The 26094-nt window shown below is 42.9% G+C and overlaps 1 protein-coding gene across 7 annotated transcripts; it reads right to left on the reverse strand.

Moving 5' to 3' along the window:
* peli3 (pellino E3 ubiquitin protein ligase family member 3) lies at window positions 1–25965 on the reverse strand. 7 transcript variants are annotated; one of them, XM_035149103.2, is made up of 9 exons: window positions 25668–25965; window positions 14884–14928; window positions 14507–14639; window positions 10951–11148; window positions 8317–8446; window positions 7708–7809; window positions 4293–4517; window positions 1817–2005; window positions 1–855 (listed from the first exon to the last, which is right to left on the reverse strand). In XM_035149103.2, the coding sequence occupies exons 2-9, from the start codon at window positions 14915–14917 to the stop codon at window positions 256–258; spliced, it is 1611 nt and encodes a 536-aa protein (XP_035004994.2). In that variant the 5' UTR covers window positions 14918–14928; window positions 25668–25965; the 3' UTR covers window positions 1–255. The 7 variants fall into 7 exon arrangements, with proteins under 7 accessions (XP_035004994.2, XP_035004992.2, XP_035004995.1 ...); XM_035149101.2 differs by having other exon boundaries at window positions 10951–11151; XM_035149104.2 differs by lacking the exon at window positions 14507–14639 and having other exon boundaries at window positions 10951–11151; window positions 25668–25963.
* Window positions 25966–26094: the final 129 nt, after the last annotated feature.

A 26094-nucleotide genomic window follows, 5' to 3' on the forward strand; every position in this document is an offset into this window, starting at 1 on the left:
TTTTCATTTCAACACAGTTTATTTACATCTCCTCCATACACCTCTTAGTCCATGTGAAGCCTTGGCATCTACTATTGCAGGTCGCTTTCAGTTCATCATATCAACAGTCCTCTCACTGTACTTGTCATCAGTGCTTTCTCTTTTACCTCATACTTGAAATGTTCAGATTTTTGTTCTAGCACACAGTCTTAACTCTGTCTCACCTCTGTCCAATCCCAACGTCCCTGTCCTCTGAGTGGTTCCCGGGTCGGGGCTTCAGTCGACAGGGCCTTGGAAGATGAGTTTGATGTGGCCCTGCTCCCCTGTCAACCAGGTGCCACAGAAGGGGCAGGCAGCGTGGAAGGCATGGGTGCCATGGGGTAATGGGATCTGGCTCCACCCCACCACTGTCTTTTCTGAGCATACATGGCCACAGGGGCAGAAAGCATGAGTGGGCGGCCCGTTGTCCAGGTACAATCCTCCCTCACAGCCCAGCCACAGTGGCACATAGGGGCCCACTCGCCGGCACATGGGGCACTCCCTCTCCCCAGTGCTGGCCGGCGCCGTGCCCCCGGGGCCGGCTGGGCCCTTCTCCTTGCGGTAGCCCCAGTTGTGGTAGCCATGCACATGGCCACAGTTAACGTAGACCCAGGGCTGCTTTTTGTCAACAATCTCACGCTGGGCCAGGCTGGGAAAGGCCAGGGTGTTGAAGCCCACGGGGCACTGTGGTCGGGCAGCATTTAGCTCCTGGCGAAGGGACTCCAGTTGTTTGAGAGTGGGGGTGTGGCGCAGTCCGGCGGGGGTCCTCCATAGCAGGGTGGCCCCACACAGATCAATCAGTGAACCATCCTGTAAGGTATTGGACTCATTTTCAACCTTAAGAGAAGTACAGAAGAAGTAGATGTGGCAGGGTAGAAACAGAAGGTACATCAATTTTGGTCACTGACATCACTGGTATTATAAAAGAGGGGACACATTGATCCAACGTTTCACTCCAGGTAACAATACAGTAGAGTAGATGCATGCATCCCTTGGTATGATGTGTTGTTAAGGCGCATACTGGTGGGTTTTGTTCAAATAAGAACAAAAGCTACTTTTATTGAACCAGAGATATTGCAGTACAACATTCCCAGATACCTCACACTTTTTATTCCTTATTTTTTGGTCTTTCTGTTGAGGTGAGTGAAGGTATGATATGGTAAATGGACTGCATTCATATGGCACTTCTCTAGCCCTCTAGGCATTTTAGGAGCTCAAACTTTCCTGTGTCTTCTGAGAAACACTAGAGAAGCTGACTTGTTGCAGGGGAAAGACGTTCTTTATTTCTTTTATGATTTACACTTGTGCTGCATGTTTTGCCCCTTATGTACTGTCCTATGTACTCTCTTTATACATATCTCCTACTCCCTGTCTGTTACACTGTTAACATTTTTGGATGCCCATTGCCCACTTACCCCAGGTCATATGTTCATGACAGTCCACTGATGGGAGATCTACCGATTCTTGGACATGACAAATGTAACTACTTTCTGCACGTCTTGTAAAAGCTCTTACACCAACAACAACTTCCTTTCAGTACTCTGTCCTTGTAATGGTATGCGCAAAATGGTACACCGCGTTAAATGTCTAATCTTTTCTGCATACCATCATACCAATGTAATACCGATCTTTGTTCTTCATCCTTATTCTGGTATGTGCAGCTGTGACAAACCAATTTTCACAGAACTCCCTGTGGTCCCAAGCTCTGTGGTCAAGGCAAGGGCAGTGACTTTAACCCTTGTGATCATATTAAAGCAAACATGGGACTCGTTTTCCCATCAAACCTTCTTGCTCTTACCAGTTTTCCTCTCTGCTGGGCAGAGCGCGTCTCTCTCAGGGCAAAGACGTTGCCACACACTGAGATTTCCCTCCAGACGCCTGGAGCCGGCTCAGACACAAACTCCCCTGCTGGGTGCATCACCAGCACCCCATTGGTGGTGAGGCCATCCATCAAGCCATCCGACGTCCTCCATTTGGCTGCCCGCTCCTGAGAGACACCCACACACACACACACACACACACACACAGAGCAGGCAGACGTAAAGGTTAGGGGAGTGATGGGGAGCCAGAGGGATACAGTGGAGGTGGATGCCAGAGGTGGCAGGCGAAAAAAAAACAACAGCCTACGTTGCTTTTGTTCCGCTTCTATATTAAGCTCAGTACAGAGTGACTACTGTACTGACTAACGCAAAGAGGAGCACCCACGCCAAAGAATAATCCCATTCCCCAAGAGAAAGACCAGATGTAATACGAACACAAATTAGCTCATGAGGTAACTACACATTTCTGGCATGCTTAGCCAAAATTTTTATAAAATTGCACCATGCAGCCTAGAGATTTAGATATGAAAACATCTTTTTGAGGTTGTTGCTGCTGAGGAAAGAAAAATCCTTATTTAGACAAGAGCAAATGTTAAGCTGTACTGATCAGCGTATTTGTGTCAGGAATGGTTCAAATGACGATGCGTAATGGGAAAGGGCTCATTACTGTGATGAATCCACCATTATCATAATCTCTACATCTCCTCTAATCTGTACAGAGCTTTTTTAGCACTTTTCGACTTATTGATTTGGTTTTACAAGCTGCGACCCTATTGTTCTAGTCGAGTCTCGCTACTCTTATCGGCTTTGTATCCGGCAGCTGTGGTTTTCAGTGAAAAAGGCTCCGGTAAACCCACTGTGCTCCACCTGACAAGCAGCGAACAGACAGACACAGTCGAACATGGATCATTCATCAGAGTAATGCTAATTTTGCATCTGCTAACATGGAGGGGGCGGGGGTTTATGACCAATACTGCAGCCAACCACCAGGGGGCAATCTCCTCAAGAATTTTTGTCATTTTTGAAAATTGTCAATGACTGTAAATCCTGACAATTTACAGTCATTGTGGTTTAGTGGGACTACAATATAACATTGTCAGCTTTTCATGTGTCATGTTTTACTCTCCACTGTCAACAAATGCAGGCTCGGTTGTGATTTGGAACTGAACTAATTAAATTGACTTGAATGCCTGCTGTGAACAGGCCTATGGAATCAAATACAGAATGGAAATATATCCGGCTACTGTTATTTTAAGGTCTTACTTAATACACACGTGCATAATTTATCTATGGCTCACAACAACTGTCTCATCTGCATCACATCCATCATGGAGTTCAGAGGTGAAGCACAGAGCCTGAATGAGAACTGATCTTTTTGCTCCAATATTTGCTCCAAATCAGTGTAAATGTAGTTTTACTGGCCGGGGCAGTTACACCCCAGTTGCATGTTTGTGTGTTATGTCTGACCTAGTTGTCGGGGGTCCTGATGAATCTTGCATGGGATGAAGTCATGCTGCCAGGAGAATGGAGCTATTCTTGGCCTGCACGTACGTCACATTACCAATGGTGAAATAAGTTTGTTTCATCGTCTCCTTTTGCAGTTAAAGGATTTTGTGCAATGCAACATGTGACTGTGGTCCGATCCAAATCTGAGGTTTCAACTCTAAAATTCTAACCTCACTACTAGAGTCACGCTTTTTTATGGGACTTTCCCCTCCACAGCGGAGCCAGCAGCAATGATGCAATTTATTGCCATGACATATAGACATCATCATGCTACGTTGTTTTTCTGACATGACAAATTTGGTTCAACAAATCAGCTTAAAGGATCATTACACAGTGGTTTAATAAAGATGTCAACATTCAGGTTAGTCAGTATGATATTATCTTAACTGTAACAATGGACAAAACGTATCTTTAAAACACCTGAACTACTGTATTTGGTTTATTACATACAGCAGCATCAATACAGTGTTATAAGCCGTGCTGATATAGAGTGTATGTTATAACATGTATCATGTCTGCTGGTGATGTAACCGCACATGTCTCTGCGGTAACTTTGACGGTAACATGACAACCAGAAGCAGTACCCACATGACACACACATAACACACATGACTACCATCACAACCACATCTCTTCACCACAAACACACTGACACACACACACACTACACACACACACACCACACACAACACACACACACACACACACACACACACACACACACACACACACACACACACACACACACACACACACACACACGGAGCACAAAGCTCCTTCCTCTCCCATGCCAGGTCACATGCACTGACACCCAACATCGCAGCTATGATGTCACCCGTGGGAGGCCCAGTCACGTCCCTGCTGTAGCTCTTACTATGGTTGCTATGGTTACCATGGTAGAGTTAACCAGTAGAAGCCAGTCTCCCAGTGAGGGGGAAAAACACTCACCCCCAGGAAGATGTTCTTGGAGGAGTCGAAGCCGGCAGCATAGATGCGGGCTGTGTAGGGAGCGCTGCGTTCGCACATGATGCGACATGCGTAGCGGGAGATGGTGCTCTGAGCTGACTGTCCTCCACCGCCACCCTCCCCTCCCGCACCACCGCCCTGGCTGCTGCCGCTGCCTGCCGTGTCCGTCACCACGAAGTCGATCATGCTCTCTGTGGACCGGCCAATCTAAGAGGAGAGAGGACCAAGACAAAGAAACACTGATGTCAAACACGAACAGCTCTAAAGAATCCTCACGCAGATACATTAACACTAATGATGAAATAGTCGGTTTCACTTCATTCTAATGACAAACACAGATCCTGTCATTTATCTTTTGTGGTAACAGTCTATGTAGATAGTTTTGGTTGTAATTATTCCAGGTTTTGAGATTTGTGATGGAACCACGTTCCAAAGGGGGTCGGTAAATGATCAACCGCATCTTTAACACTGAATCCTCAAGAGGAACTTAGTGGATTCACCCCTCAGCATAATGAACCATATCCGTAGCTACAGTGAGCCAAATCAGTAAGCTCCTCTCACTGGTGACTCAAAGTGCTATTGACAGTTCAGCTGTGATGTACAGTACTGCAGTCACGGTGTGATTAAAAGCTTACTGAAGGACTGTGACTGCTCTAAAAACATGCCATGATTCGGACAGGAGTGGCTGTTAAAGAGGATTGTACTGGGCTTTTGTAATTTGATCCTAACGTATAAAGTGTTATGCCATTTTCCCCAAAAATATAGAACTTGAGCCTTTGGAAATGTGCCCTGCCAGACAGAGCCTGTGTTTGACGGTGGTCAGAACGACTTGATCTGAAGTCGCTGTTAACCTCCGTAACCTGTTGATGTCAGCATATTACAGACGTTTTTGAAATTCGCCTTACTTCAGGTTCGGCAGAGTTTAGTGAGAGACTGCTGGGCTAGCAGCTGTAATGTGAGGAAAAAGGTTTTCTCTTTTCATTATTTTCAGATCACTGCAGCAGTAAAGCATTATGACTACTTTAACAACTGGGGTTAGCTCCCTGCCAGCTGGATGGCAGAGATTGTCATTTAGGTTATTCACTGACTAACAACATTCAATCATGTTGTGATTCTGTTGTTCTGCTGTGTTCTGCCACCTCAGAAATCATTGTACAACATTATCATTGCCAATAGAATCAAAGGCCAGAATTACAAGAATAAAAGTCAAGAACAAGCAAAAGTCTGAACTTAACTAACATAACTGAACTTAACTATTGAAGCGGTTACACACATTCTTGTGTAAAAGGCTGTTCTCCTCAGAAATAAAGTTTCCCTTCAAATGGAATTGTTATTCCAGTAGTGCTGCTCTCAAAGGAAACTTGTTGGGAATGGGGCAAGGTTGGATAGAAATATGACATGATGTGGTTAGGACTGGAATTTAGCTCGATGATCAATTTCCAATAAAGAAAAAGCCACAACACTTTAATATCACAATCCTGTTGATCACTTCTCATGAACACTGACTATACACAAACATGGACAAAGACTCTGAACTGTAAATGTTAAAGGGCCTCAAAACTGCATTCTGTCAAATGGCCACCAGGGGGCAACTCCACTGGTTTCTACAAGAAGCCGCATTAAAGTCTAATAAATTCATAACCTCAGCAAACCTTTTTCTAATCAGTTTATGGTCTCAAGGTTAATATTGACATTTTGTTGATCTAAAATGTCTTATATTTGCTGAGTTGTACAAAAATACAAGTTTTTCCCTTACATACATCACAATTTGTATCACATAGGTGAATTACAGATGCACGTGGCTAGCTAGTTAGCTATAATTAAGATGAGCTGATAAACAGTCGTTGCTATGCTACGGGTAGCACCGGGTTGTGGGGGGTTTCAGTCAAAGTCCATTAAAAAGGTAAATAAACTAGAATTAATCGAACAGCGTTTGCTTTGTGTTTCACCTTGATTTTTTTTTAACACTGTGAGCAGCACAAATTAAATTTAGCTGGAGGTAGATATATCTCATAACGTGAAAAAGTGAGACCAACACTATCTGCATGGACAGGTACCACCAACGTTAAGAGAGAAAGTATGAGTTTTGTCTGCGGGTGATGACCTGACCCTTTAACACAGTAGTGAGATAACAGACATCGATAGACTGGACTGAAGCCCTGGTGACTCTGTCTCCTGGAGTCTCAGCTTTGTGTGGATCTCCTTGATGATGAGAGAATAAGGTGGTGTGAAAAACAACTGTGCGCTGAGGGCAGGCAAGTCTGACTCATCGTCTCTTGTATATTTTATCTCCTAAGTCTGTTGTCTTCTGTCCTGACAGATATTCTCCTTCCTGGGCTTCCTCTTGTCCCTCACTGCTCTCTGATGACGCTGCATTCTTGAGTAGTCTGACAAATCTGCTTACAGATTACCTCCACAATGAAGATGATATAAATCTCATGCAAGATCTCTGTGTGTACAGAGCTTGTCAGCACTTGGTTATAGCCCATAGCTTAGGCTGTCTAATCTGTGCAGACGTCTCTTTTATAATTGAGGTCTAAGGGGAAAATGCATTAGGGCCACAGGGAATTTCTACCACCTAGGAGAGTGGAGCAGGTGCTGTTTTTACCTTGTGTGTTTGTGTGTTTCTCACACTGCAACATGATCTACCACAAGGAGCAGTTCTCTACTGTGGCGGGTCACGAAGCACAGAGTACTGAGCACTTCAACCAAAAGCCATTTTTAGACATAAACTGGAGAAGTGGGTCTGGACATTCTCTGGAATATGCCACTCACACATGAGCAACGCAGCAGGAGATGCGTTTAGAACAATAGAGATATCTCCAGAGGGTTCAGGTGAGGGATGCAGCAGCCAGAGGCATGGTGGGGTATTAATTCTGCTGCAGAGATCGCATGTTTTTCACATCAACACAGGAATCGGGCCAAATATCAGCAAAAGCTCTCTTGACATCTTCATCTGTGTCTTCTACATGTATGGCACCACCTTTTCCTGGAGAGATATTTGCTTTCTTTTTGTTCTCACATCGGCTCCTAAGGACATTCACCGGAGTTTTTACTAGGGGGCTGGCCGTAGAAACTCCGGTGAATGTCCGAAGAGTCTCACTCGAACATCTTCTCACGTACAGCCCCTCCAGAAGTAAATGAAAGAACGTAAAAGTAAAAGGCAGTTTCAAGGTGTGAGTCTTTCTGCTGTTGTGGTAGTTCATAGGGACCATTTTAAATGATTTCATCCGACAACTTGTCACTTATCTGACTCCGAGTGATATTTATACCATAGGTCACACAGTTAAAATGTTGAGTTGGCATGGCGTGTGTGTGTGTGTGTGTGTGTGTGTGTGTGTGTGTGTGTGTGTGTGTGTGTGCGCGTGCGTACGTGTGTGTGTGTGTGGACACTAACCTGAAACATGTCTGTGTTGGTGTCATGGGTGTACTCCACAATGACAGAGTGGCTCCGTGACAGTGTGTAGGAGATGCTGTGCTGGCTTTTGTTGCTGAGTGCCTGCCAATGGAAAAGACATTATGGCAAGGAGAGCTGAAGGTCTGGCCTCCAGGAAAATGTATCCAGAGGATATTTCCTATTCTGGGGGAACAACCCCCCTCTCACTGACATCATTTATAATTAAAACGTATTATCATGACGGAGTGAAACAAGATATTGTATGACAGCTTTTTACATTACCTAAAAGTAGTCGTACAGAATTATGAATGCAATACTCTCTCTCTTTCTTTATATGACGATGCATGGTTGATCTCAATAAGCTGAACATTGTGTTTCTACTGTTATCAGTTCCAAACGTTAATGGTTCACTACATTATATGACATAATTGTTTGACTTCATAGTGATGTCACAATATCAGAAATGTCAGAAAATAAGATCATGCATAGTTAAAAAATCCACAAGATGTACTTCATAGTAGATCTTCCTTGTGTCCTCGACCAAAGACTAGTAAACAGTTAAGTTTGAATGGCACCCTGCACTAAAGGACCAGTGTTACGACTCCTCACCTTTGACACCAGAGGTGTTGAGACATTGTGGATAACATCCGGTTTGACCCCATTGGCTTTGGGTCTCTTGTAAAGGGCCAGACGACTTCTTCTACGACCCTTGTCTCCATTGGCCAGTGAACCATTGTGCCTGTGAAGCATAGGAATACAATCGACTTAATTTCAACATTCAAAAGTATCATTTTCACTCATCAATAGATTTCACTTACTTGTACTTTGCCATTTGGGTCTCCTAGTTTTTCAAACAACAAATGATACAGCTGTCCTTCTTCAGTGTTTGTTGAGCCACTGGGATCAGTGAGTCATAGCCAAACTGACTTCACCTTATTTCAGTTGCATGTGTAAATTCATTGAATAGCAGCTTCAAAACCTCAACCATAGAAATAAACGTTTGGCACTGATAGCATACAGTATTCTTTACTACAGAAAATCTCCCTAAAATTTGTCTTTGGTAGATGCATGAAGTGCTTTTATTAAACTCTACAACTGTCAATAGTATTTAAAATCTCAATTTACATGTAACACTATGGAATCACTAAGTATTTATTCTGTTGTTGTGGTTTTGGACAGATGAAGTAAAGGTCCGGTACAAATTAAATGAAATGAAGTAAAATGATGTGATGACAGAAAGAAAAGGACATGCAAGTTTTAAATTGGAGCATGACACAGAATAAAAACACCTATTTCCATACTGGTTTCTTTCCTGCCTGAAATAATGGCCCTGTAAAGACCTGGTGTTAACAAGCATCTAGAGTGATCCAATCACAAGTGTACAACTCTCAATTGTCAGTTCACACTTGTAGTGGATCAGAGGACGACTACTAAGCATGCGATCATTCAGTGTGGCCCAGGAAACATTTACTATCGTATTGTGAAAAGAATGTGGCCACATGCGTCCCAGAGCCCCTGTGAATGTGGACTGAGAGATCGGATCTCAAATGTGTCCTCAATGTGTCTAGGGTGAGTCCACCCGTGATTAGAGATACATGTTAATGCCAGGGCTGAACATCCTGTTTGTCAGGCTTGCTAAAATCAACAATACAGTTGGTTTAATACAGTCTTTGGAAACATATTGCTTTGCATATAGTGCATGGAAGTGAGATCCGTTCCCAGATAAAGATGATGTGTGTAGAGACACGTTCTGATGCTAGATGTGAGCCGATGTGCTTAGAGCTGTCCACTTGTGATCACTTCACCTCAGACGCACGATATGCTCATCATCCATTAATGCATGGATCAATAGGTGGAGGAGTGGAAGCATATGTCTGTGTCTCTGCCTGGAATAGAACCACAGCATCCCAGTGGGAGACATATCCTTCTCTGCCACTGTGGCTCAGTGTTCTTTGTGTTGAGTCAAATGAGCCCTTTTCCCTCTGATTAACTGACTTAGATGAATGTAGTCCTTCACCTGACCTGTCCTCACCTTGTCCAAACCAAGGAGGGTTTTTTTGTGATAGTGCAGCTGGTGGAGCCTATGTCACTGAATCCAATCAATTCAATTCAATTCAATTCAATATTATATACACCAAATCACAATGTACATTATCTCAAGGTACTTCAAGTAGTAGAGCGGAGACCTTACAAAATTATGGAGAAACCGAACAGTTTCAACAACACAAGAGAGAGAAAAAACTCCCCGGTTGGGGTGATCTGCTCTGCAAACTAAGTTATTAGGCTGTTGGGCCAAAACCGACCTTGAATATGATCTGTTTGTCTATAGTCACTAGCATTTGCAGACTACTTGGATTTATAATTTTGTAAAGGAATAGATCAGACACTAAAATTAGAATGTGGTTAGCCTAGCTTTCCCTAAAGAGTGAAGCAGGGGTACACACCTGGCTTGCTTCAGTTGCAAGAACAAAAACACCTACCAAACACACTGAGCAGCACATCTGAAGCTCACTGACAAATAGTCAAATCATCTCAATCAGTTCTCTACCAAGGCATGGATGAAAAGATTGATACCAATCTTGGTAGGAATGTGTAGCTGCTGGTATATTACAAATTCAGGTTGTTTTATAATGTGTGCACTTTAAATAAACAGAAAGTAACATTTTAATAAACACTTGAAACTAGCAGGATTGCTACAGCACAGTCATGAGAGTATAGCAGTTGGTAAAGCAGTTGAAAATGCACGCACGCACGCACGCACGCACACACACACACACACTTACACACTCAGGTACTAGAAATGAAGTGGATGTACGAGGACCTATATTTACGGCACCTCAGTAGAATTCAGCGCTACTGAATGCATGCACTCATGAATCACCCCAGAGGTCTTTGGACATGACCTCAAGCAGAACTGTGGAGAACCTACCTGGACCCAAAGTGCATCATTTTACTAAAAAGAAGGAACCCAGGTAGAAACATCTAGACCTGAGGTCCCACAGAAATACAAGGGGACCCTACCCAAACAGATGGAATATAATTTGGACCCAGCTTAATTAGGGTCCTGAGTTGAATCTCTTTAATTATATATTTAACCTTAGATTATAAACTTTATTTAGACAGGCATGTCGTTAAGACCTTTTTCTTATGATGACACTCACTCATTCATATCACAAACACATGGTGAGTTATGAGCAGATATGCAGACGATATACAGCAGCAGACACACAAACAGGAACTCACCCTAAGACGATGAGCTCGCCGTACTTGACGGGCTCCTTGTCCTCAGGGAAGACTCCGTCGTGGGGTTGTGAGCTTGTGCTCAGAGGAGGCGAGGACTGGCTCTTGTTGCAGGATGGGCGCAGCTCCAGAGATGGGGGGGGACACAGCGCCTCTGAGCTGCCCTCCAAAACCATGCCCACCGGCCACAACTGGGGCTCGCTGCTGGGGAGGGGAGGATAGGTGTTAAGCGAAAGAGAGACACATCAAATCTTGTGTTGCAGAGGAAGACGTTTCATTGAAATGTTACAAAATAATATACGATAAGGCAGGATGATAGCTGAAAGAGGTTCTTGGTACGTCATCAGGTATCGTGTGTCTACCGTTATTAAGAGAGTTCCCAGCAAACACTATTCACTAATTATCTGATGAATGGAGCCCACACAATCTAAATTTGCATGTACTTCAGGGCTTAACAACTCCACTTTATAAACACACAGTGGTGAGAGGGAAGGAGGAGAGACTGGAGGCATACTCATAAGGTGAGAATTACCCTTGATTTCTGTCTGAACATATCTTAGGATCACCAAACAGAGCCTTGAAGGTGTTGGCATCAGAGTTTACATTAGCTGATTGCCATCTACTGTTTCGTGCTTTACTTGCTGCCAACGGAGCACTAACGTCCAACCCTAATGTGCTATATTCTTGCTATTGTTGATTTAAATGGAAGCTAATCTGTGCATGTATATCCTGGGGCTTTGTTCTCCAGCAGAATGCTTATCGCTGCCTGGATGGTTTCAGGGTTCCCTCAAAGAGCAGAGCCATGCCGACAAAATGTAACAGCAGAATGATGAATGTGAGGAAAATGGGTTATTAATTGGTGGTGTATATTCACACTTTGCAATTTCATCATTGGATTGTAAACAGGAAAATCTTGCGGAGAAACCCTTACTGCCTGATTAGAGAAGTCCATTTATATCTACTGTGTATTTGTTAATTTTGCACTTTGCAGATTGACTGTTACTTGACCGTTTACTGGCTGACAAAATTCACATAATGCAAATGCCAAAATGAAGCAGTGTAAAAATGTCAGCGTGCAACAGAGATTTCTGTGATGACACTTTCATTTTGTCCCACAGTAAACAAATTGTAAAAAGTATATATAAATATAATAAACCTTCTAGGACCAAAATGTCACATTTCTGAATGATTTACTGAAAAGGCTAACGTCTGGATAGAAAGGTGTCAGGGTTTGAATTAAAATTGTAAACTTATTGGCAAAAATGTATATATTCACTATATTATGATATATTCAGACTGTAAAGTCCTACATTTTTAAGTGAATAGTCAGAAAAAGGTCTGAATAGTCACAAATATACTAAAACAAAAATGGTGTTTGTTTTTGGCATGGACCCAGCATGATCGAATCAGATTAGTATACTTTGTAATTGGATTTAGCAGTAAGTGTTTTTAGTCCAGAATCTTAATTGGTTTTGTTTGAATAGGGGAATGCAGAACACAGCTAAAAGTAACAAAGTGGAGATTTGTTGGCAGGTCAAGGCTGAGAGGAAAGAGGGAAGAGGGAAGAGGGAAGAGGGAAGAGGGAAGAGGGAAGAGGGAAGAGGGAAGAGGGAAGAGGGAGGTCTGGCTGTGAATGGGACTGGATGACTGAGCAGGCAGGAGGCTGAATGAACCTGGAGACCAGTGGACATAGTAATGGAAAGAAGGCCGACAGGCAAATAGGGAAACAAACTTTTCTAGTTTTTACAGAACAGGTTGTTTTTTTTTGCGATTCACCCATTCACACACACATTCATACAGTGCATCTATGGGAAGCACTTTTATTCAATCAGGGGCAATTTGGGGTTCGGTATCTTGCCCAAGGACACTTCAGCGTGCAGACAGGGACGAATGGGGTGGCCCTTCTGGTTAGAGGACGACCGCCCTAACCCCTTGAGGAAATAAAGGTCACTCAAAGAAAACGTCACGTGCCTGTAGAAATAACCAACATCTTTGCATCTCTGGATTGTGTTCCGACAAACTGTCTCATCAATTTGTGACTTCAATCTCAGAGAATTTCTGAGTTTCTCCTTGTAAATAACAGAGTTTTTTCAGGTACATTTGCCCTCTTAACCCCCTGCTGGGCTCAATTCTTCTTTAATGACCCCTAAATTCAGGAGTATTCGGCTGAATGTGTGTTACTACTACAGGGTTGTAGTGATGCTGTCTCTTGTGATAATTGTCATCCTCTTTGTGCAACTGAAGCGCTTCCTGTTTGCTGACCCAGGGCCTTTACTGTACAGCCTTCCCTGTCTTAATCGGATTGGATGAGCAGAGGGGATCACACTTTTTCCACAGATACCTGCATCTAATGAACCTTCTTAATACCTTGTGATGCATGTGCCGTGCCATTTTACTTGTGGTGATGAATTGTACTTCTTGAATGCAGGTGAGTAATATGGAGCCCGGAGAGTATTAGAGACAAAAGAGCGTGTCCTCTTCACAGGCTCTTAGAGTTAACAGCAACCATCATGTGACGACTGCCATATCTGAGATACCAAACAAAGCCCAAGGTGAGTGCCGCCTTTCAAACAATCACCAAACAGAGAGGAGGGAGCAGGTTTACCATCGCTTTCATTTCAACAAGCTCTCTATTGCTATGGTCTTTCAAGGCTTTCAGTTACAACCTCGTCAAATCGCAAATTCACTTAAAATAGAAATTCAGGATACAACAACATGCCCAATGATCAGCATTTAAGAAAGTGGCAGGAGAATATACCGAAATTGAACGCCATGCTGAAAAAAAAAAGATGAGATCATTTCTACCGCTGAGTCACGAGTCATTATATTGGAGTGGATATTTTAACATTCACTTTGCACAAGTCCGACGAAGCTCAATCCCTGTCTCTTCACACAGGTTTCCAAGCCAGTTCTTAACGCTCAAGCCTATTATTAATCAAAAGTGGGCGAGACAACCTACACAGTGGAGAGCTAGAAGTGCGAAAGCATGACAGAGCTCTACAAGCTTTGTTTTCCCTCTGAGCAGATTAGATAATCGCCCTGGGAACGTAAACATAATAATACTGAAAACACTGTCCCAGGTTTAGACGCTCTCCTCCTCCTTCCTGTTTGATTCCTTCTGAAGTCCTTTTAGATCATCATCTACAGAAAAACAACCCATACAGACTTACACTCCCCCTAAAGGGAACCACACGGCCATTAGGAGACCAGATTACATTTTGGCCATCTAAAGAGGCCAGATGAGGAGAATACCTCCTCATAATCAGATGACGGAAGGCGGTAGGCAGATTCAGGCAGCCAGTGGCCATTTCATGACCCCGGCTCGATGTTGCCCTGGCTGGATATTGAGCGGTAGCAGTGATGTAGAGGTGAGGGCCGAATAGACTCGGGGGAGGCTCCATGGACAGAAGCAAATGCGATGAGGGGAGGGTAAGACGAAGGGGAAGGAATGAGAAGTGGAGGCCGGGACTTCCTCTGGACGGCAGACTGCTGTGTTGTTCGTGGGGATCTTTCAGTGCGCTCATATTTTTGTGGGGGGGTATTAGGGCGTATAGCTCACCTGGTAGAGGTGCCGCCCCAACGAGTCAAGGCCTCAACCTGCAGCAACCTGGGTTTGATTCCGACCTGTGGCCATTTTCTGCAGGTCCTTCCCCAGTCTCTCTCTGTCCCCCCTCCACAGCTTGCTCTCCTTCCTATCAATTAAAGGCAATGAAAAGCCCCAAAAAATATACTTAAAAAAAAAAAAAAGATCTAAATATGTCAAATATATCTTCCCAACACAACTGATAGTTAGTCTGTATTGGAAAATTAGGGAACTGACAAACTGAATTTTCTGCTAATACCTATTTGCCATCCAATGCCTGTTCCAATACTTTTTCTTAAATTCAAATTATCGACACTATATCATGCTGAGCTCATTTGGATCATTTTACTTACTGTAACATGAGCCAGGGGTCGCTGTGGATGACATTAATAAAGAAGCTGTAATGAGAATGTTTTAATGAGAATTAGTCACATGCCTGAGGAAATTTGAGCCCAGATTTTGACCTCTGCCTTGAATAAGCACCGCAGGTATGGTGTTGGGTGCATGCCTATTCTGTAGCCTATTGTGCATCTCCCTCGAAATCTACCAAATCATTTGGGCGACGCAGACTGCAACAACTGTAGTTAGTCCACATAGTAGCAGGTCTTCTCCATGACTCTCAGCAGAAGACAACTGACTAAAACTCCTCCTCCTTCTGCCTGAAATCTGTTTCCTTGTGTCAATCCAACAGGAAGGAATAAACCACTCCTAACAAGCTCAGAGTTGGATTGGTGCTACTCTATGGGTTCCTTCCTAGGACCTTAGGAGCTACTCTTTAACATGGGTTCCTTAGTCATGTTTGAGATGTCCTTGCTAGTCCAACTGTAAACAAAGCTACATTCTGGAGTATTAATACGAACTATACTCTTAACTCAAGGTCAGGTTTATATAGCTTTGTACATGGCTTTCATGGCAGATCAATGGCAGACCAACAGCAGCACCAAGTTGATGAAGAAAAGCCAGTGCATTCCAAAGAAATTTACATTCAAACAATTATGTAAGATATCAGTGGATCATCAGGGGTCATCCGAGGTTTGAAAACAGTTGGTCATTTATTGATTGACGGTCCGAATGCTGGGATAGACATATTGTAGCCTACTTTTGTCCAAGTTTTAACATCAGTACCAAATGGGACCACTTTAGTTGGAAATATATCTAGTTCTTGACAAAAAGTAAAAAGGTACAAGAGTGTGTGAAGAGAAGTAAACTACAGCCTCCAAGGTGCATGTCAGTATCAGTACACCCACTCACCTATAGCTTTAGGTTTTGAGATACTACAGGCCTTAGTGTACCTTCAATGTTGAGCTTGTCAAATCGGGTCATTTAGACCATTTGGCCATTTATTAGTAATTTAGATTTTAGATGTGGAAGGGTAAAGGTGCAATTAAGAATTAAATAATAAAAACAGATGGGCTTTTATGTATATAGTGTTGTATATATTGAAATAATGAGACTCTTGTGCATCTAAAATGAAAACCCTTTTGTCAGATTGTAAACTGATTTTGTGTTTTTGAGAACATGTGCATTGGTTGATATAACTCATAGATTATTTGTTTGGTTTAAAATATCACAATAGCACAACAACATAGATGTTAATCTTCCTCGTCTGAACATGTGTTTTTAGAATTTCAAAAATATTTTGTTTGCAATGGATGCACTTTTCCTTTTCTCAGCCTCTCCACTGCAGATGCAAAATTTTCCTGACGAAAATCGATAAAAGCAATAGAGACATGACTGCAAGGGGTGAATGAATGGATGCAGATGGGAAGGGAAGGGAGGAGGTGGAAGTGGGAAGTGGAAGCCAGCGTAGGAGGAGTGAAGGTTTGAAGGGCAAGGAGTGGTGAAGGATGGAAAAAGAAAGGAGAGGCAGGTGTGAGATGCTGCTGGTCTCCTGGAAAAAAAAACCAACAACAACCTGGTCTCTGCTGAGGATGAGGAGAAAAGGGAAATGAAGAAGAGGAGAACGAGGTGGAGGGCGCGTGTGTGTGTGTGTGTGTGTGTGTTTTGGAGACTGTGTCGGCAAAGCGCATGTGCAGAAACGGCGGGCTTTGGCAGAGTGATGGATTGCCTGTTCTGTGCCACGCATTTTCTAATCAAGCCACAGCCACATCCTGGGGGTGGAGAGAGAGAGGGAGAGAGAGAGAGAGAGAAAGTGAGGGGGGGAAACAAAGGAAAGCTGTCTGACAAAGGAAGACAAAGGAAGGAGGGAATAATAGAGAGCACAGATGAGGGGAGTAGTCCTCAGTGGAGTGGTTGGAGGGTCTGTGGTAGAAACGACAGGTGCTGCTGCTGACGGTGCTTCGGCTAAACCCACTCTCACACAAACAGCGTTACACAACACAACACCGCCCTGCAAGCCCTGCAAAGCCCTGCAGAACCAGCCAACCGAAACCACGCAACACACTTTATCACGGTGTTATAATACTGCACTGCTGTTCGCACACACACAGACATGTATCTCCATATAAAACACAAGTAATGTGATGTAACAAAACCTTGCACAACACAATACATGCTGCCTTATCGATACGTCCCAACATAACTACACATAATTCAGGATTATTACCATTTGGCTCTTGTTTGAATTATTTTATTTGTTATTGTTTTGTTGGATACTGTATTGACATTAATTTGTGATCTGGGAATTCAGTGTTATCACCAAAAAGGGGTCAGATATGACAACAAATATGAGCAGACAGGTTGTAACCAAACTTGCAGGTAAGCCAAATGAATTTAAAAGGGGAAAAAAAGCTAAAAAGTAAAACCATCATCATCCAAACTGTCCTTTGTGGACATTGGTCACATAATACACTTTGTGGATCCTAATATTAACATTAGACCTTTTTGAAGCCATAGTTTAGCAATCTAGCAGGCAGGTAGAAACCTGTATACCGAATACTGGTTTATTTTGGGCCCAATGTGTAACATACCATATCCAGATTAAAGGACATGGTGGCACAAACGTTAGATAACAATACACAACGCTACAGAGGAAATATCAGACAACATCGCAAACTTTCTTGAGGTGCTTTCAGACACGCACTGGACTACACAGCTTCTCCATATTTTTTCGCCGGAGGAGGTGCATGTGTGGAGATGTCAACAGAGTGTGTGGTGATATGAGCTGATGATGGTGTCAGGGTGCTGTAACAGAAATCACGTGGTCTCCGCAGCGGAGTTAATACGTCACTTCCTGTCCCTGTCTGCCGCACCCAGCTGCTCCGGATAAACTCCGTCGCCAATTCTCCGGATTTGACCCGGAGATGGTGTCTGAAAACGGCTTTGGATGCCACGTGTGTCTCGTGTTTTCACCGAAGACTAATTCTTGCCATGTCAAACTGTAGAATCTGAACAAGTAACAATCTGGTGTTTTAAAGCATCAGAGAGTTGCTGCAAAGAGACTGTTGCTTAAACAAATGGACACTTTAAAGGATGTCACCTTGGGCTCTGGGACAATGTCATGATTTTGACTTTATTTTGACACTTCATATACTAAACTCCTCGTGATCCTTTCCCCATTAGTAGCATGTATTTCTTAGCCTGCAGACAACATGCAAATGTTACGTCTGTAAAGCTGTATGCATTCTATCAATGGTTTTGATATTGTAGCTCAAAATTCCACCCTCCATCCTGTTCTTATTGGACATTTGTGGTCCCTTTTTCTTTTTCTGGCTTCCCTCTCCCTTCGCTCCCAGCTTTCACGCTCTAACCGCCTACTCAAGAGGAGGGGCAAATGTGTGCGGAGTGTGTGGGGGAGACAGAAAGAGGAAAGAGAGAAGGACAGGAAGAGACAAATATGACAAATATGTCTCTTCCTGAAACAAATGAACAGAGCTAAATATACTACAGCTGACAAATGAACTCTGCAGTGAGTTATGGCCTCATGACAGCACTCACACTATTTCTCCCTTTCAACCTGTTTCCATAAAGATTTCCCACTGTCTTTGCCTGCTTTACTTTTGGTTTCCTGGAACGGACAAAGCTGCTTTTGGTTGGATAATTGTTAGATGGGGTTGATTATCTGATTACCTGTATTATTATTATCAGCATTGATAAGAGCAGGTTTGAAATGATGAAATGGTAAGTCGTAAACAGATTACTCTGAAAGCATCAGCGTGAGCCACAGAGTACGTCTCCTCCACATTATGCAACACCGATATTGTACAAATCCTACAGACATGTTATGAACGCTCGTGTTACCCTCCCCCACTATCAAATCCAGCCTCCACCCTTTCAGCTTCTTTCTCTTTCCCATTTTCTGCTTACAGTTGGTTTCATTAATTTTTGCTTCTTCAAATCACCTATGATGCTTTGCGGTTTTAACTGTGTTTATTTACTGATATTCTAAGGGTAAATCTTCAATACCAGGCCACATTTTGGATGGTTTTTATTTGTTTTGTTCTTTTCGTCAATAATTCAAGGTGTGGGTGTCAACACCACACCTTGAATTAGAGCTTTGCTTGTGGGACTGTGACTGGGGACATTCTCTGTACTGCAACTCACAAGGGTTGTCTAGCAACATCTAGTAAAAACGGAGACTCAAAGATTCAGTGTAGCTGTACCGTTTGTTGTACAATAACATCATGACTTCCTGTTATGGACTTAGTCTCAAGCCTAAACTACCATGCAACTATTACCAGCTCATTTTACCTCACTCTGGCATTGAAAGTTGCCAGAAATTTTATGCTGAAAAAAGCTGAAAAAGTCAATTCTGTCCATCTCTGAATTCTATAACTCTGCTCTCTGATTCTGCTGGATCTCCTTTGGAACATCACTGCATTGAGCTAATTGCTAATCTCAGCATGTTGGCATGCTAACTGATGGGAGTGGTTTAGTATTTGTATTTAGTATTTGGTCAAAATTAACAAAATGCAGAAATTATAATGTAGTACTGTGATTGTAAGCTTCTGTGTCCAGCATGCAAGTTGTGCAAAGCATCATATCATCATCATCCTGTGTTATACCACTTTAGCAGCCTTTCTGTTTGCATCTTTAATCTAACATGCTCAATGCATAAATGAAGTAATCCAGAAGTTTCCCTCCTCGGTGATACACTCTTCAAGCAGGATGTGTGTGTGTGTGTGTGTGTGGCTGCTGTGCTGTGACAGAGTGTGTGTCCTGCACTCCTGTCTGCTCCTAAATAGCCCTGATGTCTGGGATGCAATAAGGCCATACAAAAAGAGGAAAAACTAACTAGGAATGGGAAATGCTCAGATAGAGAGACAGAGACATAGAATGACAAAAAGAAGTCAACAAAGCCGTTTTCAGACATGACCTCAAGAGGATGTCCAGAGAATTTGGTTCTGGAACAGAGATGCACAACAGAGCAGGAGTTTCTCCACTCATTTGCAACAACACAGGACTCTCAGCAGATTTCAGGTGAAGGGGTCCACAGCAGGCAGAGGCAGGAAGTGTTATACGTATTATTTCAGCTGCAAAGATCACATGTTTTTGCATACAGCACATCGACACCAGCGTTGGCCCTTGTCACCGAAAGCTCTCTTGACATCTTTGGCGGTGTCGTCAACGTGTTGTCGCCGCAGAAACATCATTAAAACCCCCACTCACTCGCGGCCCTGCGTAGGATCTCCTACTCCTCCAGACTTTCTGCGGACCAGGGGGCTGGCCGGAGAAACGCCGCAGAAAGTCCACAGGCTCTCACTCTGACATTTGCACTCACACATGTAGAATGTCCACAGGATCTCTGGAGTTCAGTGCATGACTGAAAACGGCTAAAGAGACACAAAAAGCGGACAGAAAAGCCAGCATGACAGCCACACCAACGTACCATCATCATGGATTCCTGGGCATCACTATCTGGGTTTTGATGAGACGTTTTTGTGTTGATATTAAATTCTTTAAAGGGTTGATCAGTAAGATATTTTCTACCCTGTAGCTCAAAGGGATAGGGAAGGGATGTCGAGGGATACCAAGGACTCATCAATCGTTTGTCCGGGGGCTGAGATCAACAACTCAAAGCTCCGCTGTGGGCTTTGTGGCACGCCTTATGGTTACATCATGCGTGTTGCTAAGCAACATATAGTATGACAACAGCTTCTGAGCTTCCTAACAGAGCATCACAGTAGGTCATCCTGATAGCTGGAAATGTGTCTACACTCTTTTTTAACCATGAGATTCAAAAAAAAATATAGAAAATGTGTTTAAAAAACAGCTGATATATAAATTTGACAGGTTTATAGTAGCCAATATAATTTCCATCCAAAAGTCCCCAGATTTCTTGGGGGGTAAAGTAAAATGACAGTGAGCTGGATTGTCAAAACCAAAACCAAATCTATTTTCACCTTATCTGAGTTTCTTTTAACTATCTAGATTAAAGGATATTCACAGTATCTTACAACTTGAGTTTTGTTGCAGATAATTGCACTTGAAGACGTGTGTGTGTACAAATGCATACAAATACAAGTGCGGTAGACTGAAGTTGACCCTGGAAGTCGGTCGGTAAATTATGTTTGCTGTTTATAACAGGCAGTTTTGATAATAGCTGTTTGCCGTAGTTTTCTCTTGATTAAAATAAATTTAAATGGGAGGCAATTGTTTACAACCTGTCTGACTGCTTGTGTTTCTCGAGCCATCATACTAGCAAGTGTCTACACTCGCACTGATCATGAGCACTGACAGCATAAATAATGTTAGTCAGTGTGGTTGTAACTGTAACATCATGTCACATGACCGTTGCTGACAGTGCCCCATTTTGCCTTGCTTGACTAAACAGGAAAAAAATTAGATACTAAAAATGCTGAGTCATTCTAGGTCTAAATGACAACCCCCCCCCCTTCTCGTTCCTTATGCAGATAACAGGTTGCATGTTAACACGGTGCAGGGAAAGGTTTTTACAGTATAACGGTATGTCTTGACAGTTGGTAAACATATGGTATCATCCTACACATGTAAACCCAATGTCTGTGTGGACCATCTTTCCACCAAGTCCACAGGCTCCCAAATGAAACCTGACTGGTGACAAATGCTCCCAGCCTCGAGGTGACTTGACTTCATATTGAGTTGAGTTTCAACCAGAGCTTGAAAGAACCACCTCACAAAATATTACTGACAACTTATTTTTGGAGTTATTTTTAATCTTCCTGTTATTGCAGGCTCGCCACCTCTCAGTTTGACCCCCAGGCTCTGTGAGAGCCTGACAGGTGGGCTGCTGTGTTACCTCATCTCGTTGCCACACAGAAATCACACAACGTCTCTTGGTTAAAGCTGTGGTTTTAGAGATTGTGATGATCATGTATTTGTGTACTGAGAAACCTTAATGCATTGCTTGACAGTGCTCAGTACTAATTAGTTATAGCTCCTACTTCTATTTTATGCAACTTGCAACTATAGCGATATTATTTCTAGAAACAGCTGGATCACAATCATGGCCAGTTTAGCAGTTATATAATGATCCACAATTTTTAGTTCATTTGAAGTAATTGCAACGCTTTTAAATTAGTGGCCGATTGCCACTACTAACAACAATAATACTATGACTGTTCTCTATTATCTATCCAGTTGCTACTGTTGCTAAGGGTAGCTACCTGTTCATTTGATTAGTTGCAATCATTAGTTACTTTTGCATTGTTAAGGACACGGTACTCATGCCTGATCACTTAGATCACTTAGATTAAGTAGAATTAATCCAAGTGATTATTAGATCACTTAGATGAATACTACCGTATTACCGCCCACGTGCTGCGCACACAACATACACACTTTCCCTTAAAAACAGCTGTACTACTTGTATAACATTATTCTATTTCAGAGCTAGCCTCCTGAGGCAAAAACATGCTGCCGCCACAAGTGGGCAGTCATTTCAATATGAATGAAAACTTCTTTATGTAGCATCTTTTCTCTTTGTTTGAGATTCATCCATTTATGTATTTTCAGAATTTCTTGATTACCCCAAGCATATTTTTCTCTGCATTATGTTCTTTAGGGGAAAAAAACTTGTATATTTCATTCATATAGGTTATTTTGTATGTGTACATAGTTCTGGAGGGTCAAGAGAAATTCCCTGCACCCCCCACACCATCTAAACTCCTGGATCAAGTCAGGAAACAGCCGCCTGCACAAGTCCAGATGAGTTAGAATGAAGCTGCTATGAAAAGAAAGAATGCATCAACAACACTATTGAAGTGAGTGGAACAGAACAGGAAGTAATTATTAGAGGAAGGGCTGTTTCATATTCGAAATTATATTTATAAAAATGTTAAGCAGCCTAAAATGATGGTGGGTAACAGACTTCAAAGCACGGCTTCATACTGTGTAGTACTGGTGTTTATGTTCGTACAAGGGACTTCTTTCATACAGGGTAATAATCATATTTGTGGCCATATTCAAATCAAAGCCTATATGTAAAACACACAGTAGCAGCTCCTCTGCAGAACATGTTGTGGAACTGAGAAGCTACATATTTTGCATTGTAAATATAAATTGATATTCATTTGAATATCGTGCGTTGAATAGAAAAAGTTGCACAACTGCCTTTCTTTGTGTGTATTTATTTCTTGTACATTCAGCCTGTAGTGGAAAATTCAACTGACCAGTGTCTAAGGTATTGGAAATCCCCCTGACCAGGTGTCTCACTGCTGTGATACTGTCTACCTGACAGGATGGAACCCTTACTTGGTGGTGTCTCACTGCTATGACCTTGATCAACAGGGTGCATGCCCTTATTTGGTGATGTTTTTCTTCCAACTGCTACAGCGGACGGACAGACACAGATGATCTCATGTCTTTCATGTCTTTTTTCATATTATGTTTTATGAAACGCCTCTTTGTATAAGTTCTGGCTTTTGTGAACTTGCGGCCAGTTCCATTTTGAGCACCCGTGCTTGTTGTGTAACCTCTGCAGAGCTTACTATTATAAAGACTCAAAGGCAACTCCAGTCTGAGAATTTCATTATTTCAAATCTCAAGATGAATTTCCATCACAAGCCTTTCATGAAATGTAATGTAACGGTAGATCTCGGCTTAAGTTTGGAATTAGAAAGTGATCTCGGGCTCGAAAAGGCTGGTGACCACTGCTCTAGAGGAATGAATATGCATCGTTTCAAAAGCAGATCATAATTTAATTAGACTAAAAGGGAACCAAAAACAAAGTCTGTACAAATTTAAATAAGCAACTGAACATTTACTGTTAACTCAGACTGTGCCTAATCAATGAAACCAACCAAAAATGTGTGTTTTATTTACGTGTTTTTGTCAGGAGCCGAAAATAATAAAATTATTACTGATGGGTTTTTTTTGTGGCTCAAATGTAATCACATTATTAGGGACTGTATGATGATAAATTGAATTTAGAGAGACAAAAAAGTGGTGGTAAAATCATACCAATACTGATATGTGATAAAATTGTCCAGCCAATATATGAGTCAGAATCTAATTAGTAATGCTAATATAAATATTATACCAACTACCTTCTGCTACTATCAGTGTTGGTAGTACTGTTACTGTTGCTGGCAATATTACTGCAAAAATCTGTGATATTGCTACTACATTTGGTTTTCTATTATTGATGCTGCACTGCAATGGTAGTATCAATGGCATTCTGCTACAGCAACTACAAATAATAACCCCATTTTCTAAAACAATCACTAATAGCTTCACAGATACAGCATTCAGCTTTTTAAAACAGCACATCAAGATAGACGATAGCTACTAAATGTGCCCTGCGGAGATTTGAAAAGCAGCAACACAGAGAAATGAGAGAAATGCTCACTGACAACAGGTTACCTTTAAAGTTAGCCTTTCATGCCCAAAACACACACTGTAACAGTAGCGCAGGTACAGAGGAGTGAACTCAGCGAACTCAGTGATGTAATACTGTGTTTAAGTCGGCTAACATTGGTCACCCCCCCCCCCTCCGCCCAGTAAAGATGTAGCAACACAAATCCAGTGTGTCGTGAAATAATCATTTCAAATATTTAGTACAAGTAACACAAGACAAGCTCTTTAATCCCAAAGAAATATTTTACGGACTTTACTGAGACTCTGCTTTGACCTGCATCAATTCAAATATGAAATTATTTCTGAGTAAAATTCTAAAATTCTGGGGTTAACAATCTAGAGCACCTCCAAATTGAATATGAAGGCTGCATCATAACACTTAATAGAGAGGTGGGCTACAGGGGATGCATACACTGTTGTCCTACTTACAGGACACATTGTCACCACTGAGGGTCTTTGTGTTTGGGCCCACTGTCATGTCAGTAAGCTCAAAAATATGACTCATTACTCAGCAAACTGTAATACTGTCGGGTGACGAGTAACACCTAAGCACCGCTACTACGCCTGGTGTTTGTGAGCCATTTTGACCGACTCTCCCTCTCAAAGCGCCCCCGAGAACCATCCAGAATCTGGGACCTCACAGGGACATGGATCAGAAGATGCTCACTATCTGCTCCTGGATGATTCCAAACATGGCCTCGTCCTCCTCTTCTCACTCTGCCCCCCGTGTGTGCAGATTGCAGTGGATTGCGTTTTTTTTCCTCCCCAGGGCCATCCCCTCCTCCTCGATTAAAACATGGTGATGGAGTAACCTGATCGGATTTGGCCACATGCGAAGGGATTGGCACGGGAGAGCGGCGATGGTGGAAATTAGTGTCCACACGCAAAATTGACTCTTTCTCCTCCGTCCTGGCAAGTGGACTCGGCGTGTGGTGACATAAACAGCCCATTGGCCATTTGTGGAGCTGCACGCTGCAGGATGGCTTTGTACACAGACACGGGGGGAAACCACCGCACAGACAACGCACACTACATACGGGAGATGTCGGCACGTACACACACACCCTCCTTACGCACACATCCCCCCCCCCCACCACCCCCGACGTACACGCACACAAACAGCAGCAGCAGCAGCAGCAGCAGCAGTGATGTAGAGGTAAATAATAAAAATAAAAAAAGACTCCAAAGCCACTGATGAGAACGCAATCTGCTCACATCACTTTCCAATCAAATTACCTCATAAAGACTCGGGTCAGCTTCAATAAAGGCGAAAACGTGAACGTCCACAGATTCAAAAAGTGACTTTAACCTCCCATCACCTGCCTGGCAGAGCAGTGGATAGGCAGCCCCTTTGTGGATGGAGCTGCTGTCTAAGACATAAGGAACATAAACAGGCCCGTACCCGCTGATGTTTGCCAATGGAGGTCCGGGACCGGCTCGGGTCTGTGCGTAAATCCTCCCCTGGATGGGTTCTGTCCGTCCCCGCAAGGCCTAGGAGGCGTTAGGGCGGAATGTGAGAGTAGAAAAAGATGGAGAAGAGGAGGAGGAGGAGGAGGAGGAAGAAGAAGTGCAGGGCATCTGGAGCAGGAGCATCCTCCGCTCACATTTCATCGGAGACTGAGGCGCGCTCATTCCTCTCGACTATAAGAGCAGACAGGCCTGTGTCACGCCTACCCCGCCCCCTCTCCTTCTCTCTCTCTCTCTCTCTCTCTCTCTCTCTGATGTGAAAAAACAACTCTCGTTAAAAACATCATTTCGCCATCATTCTGTACAAGTGACGTGGTGCAGCAGCGTGCGATCAGAGGCGTTGTCAGCATCTTGAAACACAG

Source organism: Hippoglossus stenolepis, chromosome 23 (genome assembly GCF_022539355.2).
Source record: "Hippoglossus stenolepis isolate QCI-W04-F060 chromosome 23, HSTE1.2, whole genome shotgun sequence".
In the NCBI taxonomy this organism is placed as follows: Eukaryota; Metazoa; Chordata; class Actinopteri; order Pleuronectiformes; family Pleuronectidae; genus Hippoglossus; species Hippoglossus stenolepis.